At 42.6% G+C, this 12,056-nt stretch overlaps 1 protein-coding gene across 1 annotated transcript in view; it reads right to left on the bottom strand.

The window, feature by feature from the left end:
* The window catches only part of LOC143721274 (uncharacterized), a 58,080-nt gene that overhangs the window by 26,817 nt on the left and 19,207 nt on the right, over positions 1-12,056 (bottom strand). Inside the window, exons 18-26 of the mRNA XM_077211561.1 lie at positions 11,059-11,159; positions 10,806-10,957; positions 10,229-10,367; positions 10,012-10,116; positions 9,495-9,674; positions 9,125-9,364; positions 8,880-9,036; positions 8,622-8,750; positions 1,918-7,580 (exon numbers count right to left, since the gene is read on the bottom strand). Coding sequence (XP_077067676.1) covers positions 1,918-7,580; positions 8,622-8,750; positions 8,880-9,036; positions 9,125-9,364; positions 9,495-9,674; positions 10,012-10,116; positions 10,229-10,367; positions 10,806-10,957; positions 11,059-11,159 — 6,866 coding nt within the window. The remainder of the gene's footprint in view (positions 1-1,917; positions 7,581-8,621; positions 8,751-8,879; positions 9,037-9,124; positions 9,365-9,494; positions 9,675-10,011; positions 10,117-10,228; positions 10,368-10,805; positions 10,958-11,058; positions 11,160-12,056) is intronic.

Raw genomic sequence — 12,056 nt, 5'->3', positions numbered from 1 at the left:
CAAGCTCGCGGCTAGATCTGGCATCCCCATCCAGAGCGCTGGTCTCTGCACGCATGGGTAATCAAAGGGTACATGCTGCCCTGCCAGAAGGAGTGATGAACACGATCACGCAGTCTAGAGCTCCCTCTTCTAGAAAGCTTTATGCGTCTAAATGGTCTGTGTTCTCCAAATGGTGCACTGACAAAAACCTGGACCTATGGACGTGTGGGGTCTTGCGGCTGCTCAGTTTCCTACAAGAGCTGTTGGATAAGGGGAGGTCCCCTTCCACGCTCAAAGTCTATGTGGCGGCCGTTGCAGCGTTCGCTGAGTCGACGCGCGGCCGGTCACTAGGAAAGAACGATCTCGTCATCCGCTTCCTTAGAGGAGCCAGAAGGATGAACCCTCCGCGCCCCCTGTCGGTTCCTATGTGGGATCTTTCGTTGGTCTTTGAGGCCCCGAAAGCTTTCCCCTTTGAACCACTAGATTCCGTGGAGTTAAAGTACCTATCACTCAAAACCGTTTTCCTGACAGCCCTGTCATCAGTGAAACGTGTGGGGGACTTACACGCGCTGTCTGTCAGCGCCGCGTGTCTCAAGTTCGGGCCAAATGACTCAAAAGTCATCCTCAAACCTAGACACGGCTATGTTCCTAAAGTGATTGCCCCTCCCTTCAGAGTGCAGGTAATTTCTCTATCGGCTCTGCCTTCATCCGATAACGAGAGCGACATTAATCTCCTCTGCCCAGTCAGGGCGCTGAGGGTTTACACTGTGCGCTCCGCCCCTTTCAGGCGCTCGGAGCAGCTTTTCGTTTCGTTTGGTGGCCGCACCAAGGGTCTCGCCGCCTCGAAACAAAGCCTATCCAGATGGATTGTGGACGCTATAGCAGCCGCTTACGCGTCGACAGGTCTGCAATGCCCCCTGGGCATCAGGGCTCATTCCACGGATGGCCTCTTCGTGGGCATGGTCCAGCGGAACTTCTATTCACGACATATGTGTGGCGGCGGGCTGGGCCTCCCCATCCACCTTTGTCAGATTTTATAACCTAGAAGTCCCGCTCTGCAGGCAAAACTTCTGTCAGTTTAAGTGAGATGTACGTTCTGTCCAGATATGTTCGTGCGCTGGCTACTCTCATGTATACTAGCTCTTCTGGTTGAGCTGCACTATGGGTAATGTGCTATATGCTTATGCAGACCGGCGGCGCCGCTCTGTATTCCCTATGAGTGCTTATGTACAAGTGCTGGCCCGCGTTGCTGGCCACCTTATTTCCCACTTATTTGGGTTCCCCGGAAAGCCCTGGGACTCATTGTGGACGCTTGGCGCACACGGCGTTGACAAAGGGTTCCCGTAGCGTAAGCTAACTTACGCAATACGAGAGAACCTCTCATAAGAGAACGTATCGGTTACCTAACGTAACCTCGGTTCTCTCTAGAAGAGGGAACGGGTATTACGTAACCTGCCGTGCTCGCGCCACGAGCGTCTTTCGATTCAGTCAATGAAAACCAGAGAATATAGCCTACGAGCCCTGCTTATATACGCTAAGCCACGTATATAAGCTGGCGGGCTTTGACGCAGTGAAGACGCAAGCGCCCTTCATTGGACGTGACGTCACGTCGGGCTCAGTGGTAGGCTGCTGCAATTCCCTCAGGGCAGCCTATGAGCACACTAGACAGCCTGCTCTATGTCTGCTAGCTGCTGCACTGCGTTGACTATGGATACAAAAATTAAGAAAAGGTGAATCTTTCCCGTAGCATAAGCTAACTTAAGCAATACTCGTTCCCTCTTCTAGAGAGAACAGAGGTTACTTTAGGTATCCGATACGTTTTCTTGGAAATCTAAATGGGATCATGGATACTCTTAAAACTACATTTCTACTTTAGAAAAAAAATCACACCACTTATATTTACGCCAAAATTAAATGAAAGTATATTAAAACATTTACGTTTTTGTTCCATTCAGGGCAGTCATAGTGCGGAGTTGGAGTTGGTGTAGATGTAAATGATGTTGTAGGTTTTATGGTAGTTGTTGGGTTAGGTGATGTGGTGGATTTTTTTGTTGTTGTAGTAGGCTTCAAGGTAGTTGTCGGTGTAGGGGTAGATGATGTGGTAGGTCCTGGTGTTGTTGTAGGAGGCTTTGTGGAAGTTGTCGGTGTAGGGGTAGATGATGTGGGAGGTTCTGGTGTTGTAGTAGACTTTGTGGTAGTCGGTGTAGGGGTAGATGATATGGGAGGTTCTGGTGTTGTAGTAGACTTTGTGGTACTCGGTGTAGGGGTTGATGATGTGGTAGGTTCTGGTGTTATTGGTGTTTCTGTAATAGGTGATGTGGTAAATACTGTTGTTGTTGATGGTGGTGGTGTTGTACAAATGAAACAGCAGTAAACCCGTATTTCATAGTCAACACATTTATAGGGGCGGGTATTCTGTTGTTCTTTCTTACAAATTAGTCCATATGAAACATTGCACTGGGCAACTTGTTTTGTATCATGAATATAATCTTCAAAGCTCATGTTAGGTTGGCCCACAGCCCTACATTCAATATCTTCTGGCTGTTCACAGATATTTTTTCCACTTCCTGCAATATTTTCATAAGTCTCCAAGTCATCCCCTCCTTCTAATGTAGGATTATATACATTAAACCATTCAGACCACTCACATATAAGACATGGTGACGTAGTCTCAGCTGTTGTCGATGAAAATGTGGTAGTTGATGTTGTAGGGGTAGATGACGTGGTAGGTTCTGGTGTTGTAGTAGGAGGCTTTGTGGTAGTTGTAGGGGTAGATGATGTGGTAGGTTCTGGTGTTGTTGTGGGAGGTTCTGGTGTTGTAGTAGGAGGCTTTGTGGTAGTTGTAGGGGTAGATGATGTGGTAAGTCCTGGTGTTGTTGCGGGAGGTTCTGGTGTTGTTGTAGGAGGCTTTGTGGTAGTTGTCGGTGAAGCGGTAGATGATGTGGTAGCCTCTGGTGTTGTTGTGGGAGATTCTGGTGTTGTTGTAGACTTTGTGGTAGTCAGTCTAGGGGTAGATGATGTGGTAGGTCCTGGTGTTGTCGTAGGAGACTTTGTGGTAGTTGTTGGAGTAGGGGTAGATGATGTGGTAGGTTCTGGTGTTGATGTGGGAGGTTCTGGTGTTGTTGTAGGAGGCTTTGTGGTAGTTGTCAGTGAAGCAGTAGATGATGTGGTAGGCTCTGGTGTTGTTGTGGGAGGTTCTGGTGTTGTTGTAGACTTTGTGGTAGTCGGTGTAGGGGTAGATGATATGGTAAGTCCTGGTGTTGTCGTAGGAGACATTGTGGTAGTTGTCGGAGTAGGGGTAGATGATGTGGTAGATTCTGAAATTACAGGTACTCCTGTAATAGTAATAGGTGTTTTTCTTGTTTCTCCAGTAATTTTACTTATCGTTTTAGTTGTTGCAGACTGTGTTGTTGTCGGTGTATGGGTAGATGATGTAGTAGGTCCTAGTGTTGTTGTAGGAGACTTTGTTGTAGTTGTCGGTGTAGGGGTAGATGATGTGGTAGGCTCTGTTGTTGATGTGGGAGGTTCTTCTGTTGTTGTAGGAGGCTTTGTGGTAGTTGTCGGTGAAGCGGTAAATGATGTGGTATACTCTGGTGTTGTTGTGGGAGGTTCTGGTGTTGTAGTAGACTTTGTGATAGTTGGTGTAGGGGTAGACAATGTGGTAGGTTCTGGTGTTGATGTGGGAGGTTCTGGTGTTGTTGTAAGAGGCTTTGTGGTAGTTGTCGGTGAAGCGCTAGATGATGTGGTACGCTCTGGTGTTGTTGTGGGAGGTTCTGGTGTTGTAGTAGTCTTTGTGGTAGTTGGTGTAGGGGTAGATGATGTGGTAGGTTCTGGTGTTGATGTGGGAAGTTCTGGTGTTGTTGTAGGAGGCTTTTTGGTAGTTGTCGGTGAAGCGGTAGATGATGTGGTAGGCTCTGGTGTTGTTGTGGGTGGTTCTGGTGTTGTTGTATACTTTGTGGTAGTTGGTGTAGGGGTAGATGATGTGGTAGGTCCTGGTGTTGTCGTAGGAGACTTTGTGGTAGTTGTTGGAAAAGGGGTAGATGATGTGGTAGGTTCTGGTGTTGATGTGGGAGGTTCTGGTGTTGTTGTAGGAGGCTTTGTGGTAGTTGTCTGTGAAGCGGTAGATGATGTGACAGGCTTTGTTGTTTTTGTGGGAGGTTCTGGTGTTGTAGTAGACTTTGTGGTAGTCCGTGTAGGGGTAGATGATGTGGTAGATTCTGAAATTACAGGTACTCCTGTAATAGTAATAGGAGTTTTTCTTGTTTCTCCAGTAATTATACTCATCGTTTTAGTTGGTGCAGACTGTGTTGTTGTCGGTGTATGGGTAGATGATGTAGTAGGTCCTGGTGTTGTTGTAGGAGACTTTGTGGTAGTTGTCTGTGTAGGGGTAGATGATGTGGTAGGCTTTGTTGTTGATGTGGGAGGTTCTGGTGTTGTTGTAGGAGGCTTTGTGGTAGTTGTCGGTGAAGCGGTAGATGATGTGGTAGGTTCTGGTGTTGGTGTAGGAGGCTTTGTGGTAGTTGTCGGTGTAGCGGTAGATGATGTGGTAGGCTCTGGTGTTGTTGTGGGAGGTTCTGGTGTTGTAGTAGACTTTGTGATAGTTGGTGTATGGGTAGATGATGTGGTAGGTTCTGGTGTTGATGCGGGAGGTTCTGGTGTTGTTGTAGGAGGCTTTGTGGTAGTTGTCGGTGAAGCGGTAGATGATGTGGAAGGCTCTGGTGTTGTTGTGGGATGTTCTAGTGTTGCAGTAGACTTTGTGGTAGTTGGTGCAGGGGTAGATGATGTGGTAGGTTCTGGTGTTGTTGTGGGAGGTTCTGGTGTTGTTGTAGACTTTGTGGTAGTCGGTGTAGGGGTAGATGATGTGGTAGGTCCTGTTGTTGTCGTAGGAGACTTTGTGGTAGTTGTTGGAGTAGGGGTAGATGATGTGGTAGGTTCTGGTGTTGATGTGGGAGGTTCTGGTGTTGTTGTAGGAGGCTTTGTGGTAGTTGTCGGTGAAGCGGTAGATGATGTGACAGGCTTTGGTGTTTTTGTGGAAGGTTCTGGTGTTGTAGTATACTTTGTGGTAGTCGGTGTAGGGGTAGATGATGTGGTATGCTCTGGTGTTGTTGTGGGAGGTTCTGGTGTTGTAGTAGACTTTGTGTTAGTCCGTGTAGGGGTAGATGATGTGGTAGATTCTGAAATTACAGGTACTCCTGTAATAGTAATAGGAGTTTTTCTTGTTTCTCCAGTAATTATACTTATCATTTTAGTTGTTGCAGACTGTGTTGTTGTCGGTGTATGGGTAGATGATGTAGTAGGTCCTGGTGTTGTTGTAGGAGACTTTGTGGTAGTGTTCGGTGTAGGGGTAGATGTTGTGGTAGGCTCTGTTGTTGATGTGGGAGGTTCTGGTGTTGTTGTAGGAGGCTTTGTGGTAGTTGTCGGTGAAGCGGTAGATGATGTGGTAGGTTCTGGTGTTGGTGTAGGAGGCTTTGTGGTAGTTGTCGGTGAAGCTGTAGATGATGTGGTACGCTCTGGTGTTGTGGGAAGTTCTGGTGTTGTAGTAGACTTTGCGGTAGTTGGTGTAGGGGTAGATGATGTGGTAGGTTCTGGTGTTGATGTGGGAGGTTCTGGTGTTGTTGTAAGAGGCTTTGTGGTAGTTGTCAGTGAAGCGCTAGAAGATGTGGTACGCTCTGGTGTTGTTGTGGGAGGTTCTGGTGTTGTAGTAGACTTTGTGGTAGTTGGTGTAGGGGTAGATGATGTGGTAGGTTCTGGTGTTGATGTGGGAAGTTCTGGTGTTGTTGTAGGACGCTTTGTGGTAGTTGTCGGTGAAGCGGTAGATGATGTGGTAGGCTCTGGTGTTGTTCTGGGAGGTTCTGGTGTTGTTTCAGACTTTGTGGTAGTCGGTGTAGGGGTAGATGATATGGTAGGTCCTGGTGTTGTCGTAGGAGACTTTGTGGTGGTTGTTTGAGTAGGGGTAGATGATGTGGTAGGTTCTGGTGTTGATGTGGGAGGTTCTGGTGTTGTTGTAGGAGGCTTTGTGGTAGTTGTCGGTGAAGCGGTAGATGATGTGACAGGCTTTGGTGTTTTTGTGGAAGGTTCTGGTGTTGTAGTATACTTTGTGGTAGTCGGTGTAGGCGTAGATGATGTGGTATGCTCTGGTGTTGTTATGGGAGGTTCTGGTGTTGTAGTAGACTTTGTGGTAGTCCGTGTAGGGGTAGATGATGTGGTAGATTCTGAAATTACAGGTACTCCTGTAATAGTAAAAGGAGATTTTCTTGTTTCTCCAGTAATTATACTTATCGTTTTAGTTGTTGCAGACTGTGTTGTTGTCGGTGTATGGGTAGATGATGTAGTAGGACCTGGTGTTGTTGTAGGAGACTTTGTGGTAGTTGTCGGTTTAGGGGTAGATGATGTGGTAGGCTCTGTTGTTGATGTGGGAGGTTCTGGTGTTGTTGTAGGAGGCTTTGTGGTAGTTGTCGGTGAAGCGGTAGATGATATGGTAGGTCCTGGGGTTGTTGTAGGAGGCTTTGTGGTAGTTGTCGGTGTAGGGGTAGATGATGTGGTAGGCTCTGGTGTTGTTGTGGGAGGTTCTGGTGTTGTAGTAGACTTTGTGGTAGTCGGTGTAGGGGTAGATGATGTGGTAGGTCCTTGTGTTGTTGTAGGAGACTTTGTGGTAGTTGTTGGAGTAGGGGTAGATAATGTGGTAGGTTCTGGTGTTGATGTGGGAGGTTCTGGTGTTGTTGTAGGAGGCTTTGTGGTAGATGTCGGTGAAGAGGTAGAAGATGTGACAGACTTTGGTGTTTTTGTGGAAGGTTCTGGTGTAGTAGTATATTTTGTGGTAGTCGGTGTAGGGGTAGATGATGTGGTATGCTCTGGTGTTGTTATGGGAGGTTCTGGTGTTGTAGTAGATTTTGTGGTAGTCCGTGTAGGGGTAGATGATGTGGTAGATTCTGAAATTAAAGGTACTCCTGTAATAGCAATAGGAGATTTTCTTGTTTCTCCAGTAATTATACTTATCGTTTTAGTTGTTGCAGACTGTGTTGTCGGTGTATGGGTAGATGATGTAGTAGGTCCTGGTGTTGTTGTAGGAGACTTTGTGGTAGTTGTCGGTGTAGGGGTAGATGATGTGGTAGGCTCTGTTGTTGATGTGGGAGGTTCTGGTGTTGTTGTAGGAGGCTTTGTGGTAGTTGTCGGTGAAGCGGTAGATGATATGGTAGGTCCTGGTGTTGTTGTAGGAGGCTTTGTGGTAGTTGTCTGTGTAGGGGTAGATGATGTGGTAGGCTCTGGTGTTGTTGTGGGAGGTTCTGGTGTTGTAGTAGACTTCGTGGTAGTCGGTGTAGGGGTAGAGGATGTGGTAGGTCCTTGTGTTGTTGTAGGAGGCTTTGTGGTAATTGTCGGTGGAGGGGTAGGTGATGTGGTAGGTGCTGGTGTTGACGTGGGAGGTTCTGGTGTTGTTGTAGGAGGCTTTGTGGTAGTTGTCGGTGTAGGGATAGATGATGTGGTAGGTTCTGGTGTTGTTGTGGTAGGTTCTGGTGTTGTTGTTGTAATCATACATTCCTCCACACAGATCTGATTTTTTTCATCATAAATAGGCTTATCCTCTGGACATTCTGGATAGCATCCTGAAAATAATAATAATTATAAAATCAGGGGGGGAAAAAAGTATCCTCCGGGATTAGACACTAATCATTCCGCTGCTATTTTCCTTAATGTATCTAACTGGACAAAATGAGAAACTCTATTTCATAAGAGTATACAAACAGGCACATTCTAAAATTTTAAACATGAAAAATGCTGGCATATAAGTGTGTCCCAGTTTATAAATGAAATGTCTACCAGTACATTAAAGGTCCTTGCACACTGAGTCCGAAATTTTGTTATGCGTTTTTTCGTATTTGTCATTCGGTGGCTCTAAGTTGTCAAAATACCTCTCAAAATTCTTGCTACGGATGCGAAAAACATAGAGAATGTCATGTCATTTTCTCTTACTGAGAAAATATTTGCTATATAATCATTGAAGAAAAAAAATAACATTCTTAACTTGTTACCAGGGCTGAAAATGTGGGGGTACGTGGTGGGGCGGAGTCCAGGGAATGAATTGTACGGAGGGAATGGTGCTCAAGTTCACTTTTTAGGAAAATGAAAGGGATTTCTATCTTTTATTCACTCAATAGCTTACAACAGCGAAATTCAGAATCCAAATTCAGAGCAAAAATACAGTGCAATAAAAGATATATAATAAATAAATGCAGCGGAGTATTCTACGGTTGGTCGGCAATGTCGACTTTCGTTATTGCCCATGATATATGCAGGTTGCAGCCAATGGACATTCTTTCTTTATCAGAATAAATATTTGGAGGAAGGATGAAATATGTTACATGTTTTTATAGATTATTTTATATTTAAATACACATCTGACAGGTCATTAAAAGTAATAAATATATTTTTCTAAATTAGAGTCCCAGCCATTTCCAGCCGTTAGTTACTAGCAATTAGAAATAAAAAAACCTTTTCTATTACTTTCCACCAAAATGTTTTTTTTTTATTCTTTTATTCTTTGAACCATTTCTAATCCCAGTTTAGCACTAAATATACACTAAGGCCTAGATATATCCAGTGTGTGTACACTCAGTCTTCAGAAATGCAAACTAGTGTGCACTCACCTTCCAGGTTGGGTAAAGTGTTATTGCAAATACCATCAGGGTTGAGACAGGTTTTGTAGCAAGGTGTATGACAAGGACTGTAGTGCCATGTGCATTCTCCTGGTTCATTGTAGTAATCACAGTACACAGCTAACAGAGGAACATAAATATAAGTATGAACATGTACAAACAGACTAAACTAAATGCAATAAAATGGCAATGCATTGTTTAAAGAAAGGTTACAGATTTAAGATGTGCACTAGAATTAAAGATGCTTACGGCAGATCTCAGGTGTTCTCCAAACGACACAAACACCTGCGTCATTGCAAGCTTGAGCGTAAGCTGCCACAGCTGTACAGAAGCACTCACAATCTCCACCTGCATCACAAGCGCACGAGTCCTTCACACAGTTCTCATAATATGGGTTTGGATCCACCTGTGGAAACATGTTATGATGTTGGATTCTTATATACCACATTACAGGAAACTTCAATTTATTAACTTAAAATGGTTTCCATCTGTACCTTGTTATGGCAGACTTTGAAAGTAACTTCCTTTATGATGCTACATTGTATTTTTGCCCATGTCTCTCGATGGGGGGTCTCAAGGCACCGGTTAAAGTCTGGTTTTGCATCAGGGCAGGTGCTTAACACTTTCCAGCTGTCCACAAACTCAATTACATTTGTAGTTGGCAAATTTCCCTGAGTGGTAAAGTCATCTTTTCCATTCCCATTGAAATTTCCACACAAGCCACAAACGTCTCCCTGCGAAAATATAACGAAGCACAGAGGTTGCGCTACAAATAAATTATGTTGAGGGACCTATTTAAATAGTCTGGAAATGTCAGTGCAAAACATGAATAACTGCAGAACATGATTCATGACTTCAACTCACCCTGTGCTGAGGTTGCAGAATGATGCGGACGGTGGTTTTGCGGTCCCACAAAATTGTCAGTCCGATGTCAGCATCAATGACAAGGTACATACCAACGTTTCTCTCATTGTACTTGATCTTCGGACCACTTCCAGTATCAGTGGTTGTTACAGTCCCATCAGAAAGCAGTAGCCAAGTCCTCTGTGTGTGAGAGAAGTTAGTAAAGGAAAAAAAATGACACTGTATGACAGATCAAATTAAAGAGTCATGAAACACCCCATTTCAGCACAGGTCAGTTCTCAAAACAGATATTGCATCCAGTGACTGACATTCACTTGATATTGCTTTTAAATGTTAAAGAAAATAGGGCAAAAATCCTTTATTGGACTTTTAAATGAAAAATATATGTGTGTCATTATCTTATACCATATGTAAAAATGTTAACATGCTGAACAGCTTGCGCTAGTATTTAATGACCCTTTAGAAGCATCTTTTATTTGACTCTGAATGAGCATGAGACCTATGCCTGCAGCCTTACCCCCAAAAGTATCCCTACAGCCTTTGAACAAGTGGTTCCTGTTGTTCCACAAGGCATGTTTTCGGTAATCACGTGAAAATTGCCAGTTTTATTTCCACACTTATTCTGTAAAACAAGATAATGTGACCTTTTACCTCCTGAAGGATAAGGTTTATTTGTAACTTTATTTTAATGAAGTCTCTGACCAAATGCTGTTGTGTCCACCCATAGCTCATACCTGAGCAGCAATATAACTGCAGTCTCCCCTGAAGCCAAATCTTTGCTGATCGAAAGTTTTATAGTGTCCGCTGCCGTATATAGTGCATATGCCTGGACACTTATTATGTGTACATTTCCATTTTCCCTTCTGACAAGTGCTGCAAATATAGAGGTAGACTTAAATCTGATCATTTTACAGTATAATACTAATAGATCATAAAAAGCTAATTACTGTACTAACTCATTGTTTAGGTTTTTTTTTTACAGCAATTTAACTTTAATGTGACAATGGCTGTTGTTTTACGCAGGGTTACTATCGTTAACTAAAAGAATAAATAAATAATAAATATTTTAAAAATTACTTTTTATTCCAGCTAGTTTCTAATTTCCGTATAGTTTAACTAGTTTAGTACTAAAAATAAATGAAATTGAATAAAAACTATATAGAAAAACAAAAACAACTAAAATGATAAAAACCCACAAACCCAAAAATTACTAAAATGAAAATGGAAAATATATCAATTAAAACTAATTCAAAATATTAATAAAAAATATAATATTATATGAATGAAAGTAAAATAACTGGTTTTACACACCATTTATTGCAATCTACGGTTATCTCAGATCCTGGTGCATAAAACTGTCCATCATGTTTACATGGGCAGTTATCCGGTTTAACACAGTGTCCTCTGCCATCATCCAACAGACCGAAAGGACACTGGCAGCCAGATTGACAGTCCAGCGAGAACTGGAAAGATGGGAGGAAAGCACAAAAATAAGACCACCAGCAAAATCAAGCGATCGACTTTGGGAAAGAAAGAGAAGAGATGCTGGAAACTATGGACTCACACAGTCAACTTCCTGTTGCGAACAAGTCTGTGCACACTCCAATCCATGTTCATCTTGGCCTGCTGTACTGCAGTTGAAGAAAACCTTTGGAGAGGAACATCCTGCAGAAGACATCAGACACAGATGCTGCACCATTCATGTACTTTTTATATCAGAAATCATATTTAAAGAATGTTTACAACAGATGTTGAGAAATTTACTATAATGTACTATTAGTGCTAGACTGATACAACAAAAATATTTTGAAAATTTCAAATTGGTTTAATTATAAGTAAATATATAAAATCATTTATAATTGTTACTTTTGTATTTATTATTATGTAAAGTAAATTTTATTGCAGCATAGTCATTTACAATATTTAAATTAACTTGTGCATCATCATGTATATTGTTAATGAAGATGATTATTTGCAATTACTCTGTCTTGATTAATGTCTGTTTTGTTTAGTAGTACTTTTATGTGACCCAAGTAGTGATGCTGCATGAAAATGTATTGGAAATTACATACAAAAACTAATACCAATTACTATGCATGTATACATAACCTTATAAAAGTAGTAGATGTTTATATTAAGTAACTTAGAGTAGAGAGCATGTATGTATTAGATAGGAATTGCTTTTAAGAAAAATGTAATGCTGTAGATAAGGTATATTTTACAGACGAAGAAACGGAGAACCAAGAGAAAAATAGCCAAGAAGATAGTTGGCAGACTACATCGGAAACACCTTAAAAGGGTCATGGAAGACTTGGCAGCTCTCCAGTTGATGACAACAGAAGAGATTTTGACTTCGGCAGTGAACTGTTTGAGTATAAAATACTGATGAGAAGACTGAACAAGCAGATACTGATTTAGCGGTATCTCTCGACGCCAGAAAACCAGCTGATTGTACCTTTGATTTATACCTTGCTTTATATTGTAACTTTGCTATTAGTTTTGGTTTAACTTTTATTTTTTGGAATATTAATAAATAACTATTATACTAATTGCAAGCAATTG

This window comes from Siphateles boraxobius, unplaced genomic scaffold (genome assembly GCF_051911475.1).
Source record: "Siphateles boraxobius isolate OS27281-9 unplaced genomic scaffold, OSU_SipBor_1 65, whole genome shotgun sequence".
Taxonomy (NCBI): Eukaryota; Metazoa; Chordata; class Actinopteri; order Cypriniformes; family Leuciscidae; genus Siphateles; species Siphateles boraxobius.
Note: the sequence above shows the minus strand (reverse complement) of the source record. Positions and strands in the feature narration are given on the sequence as shown.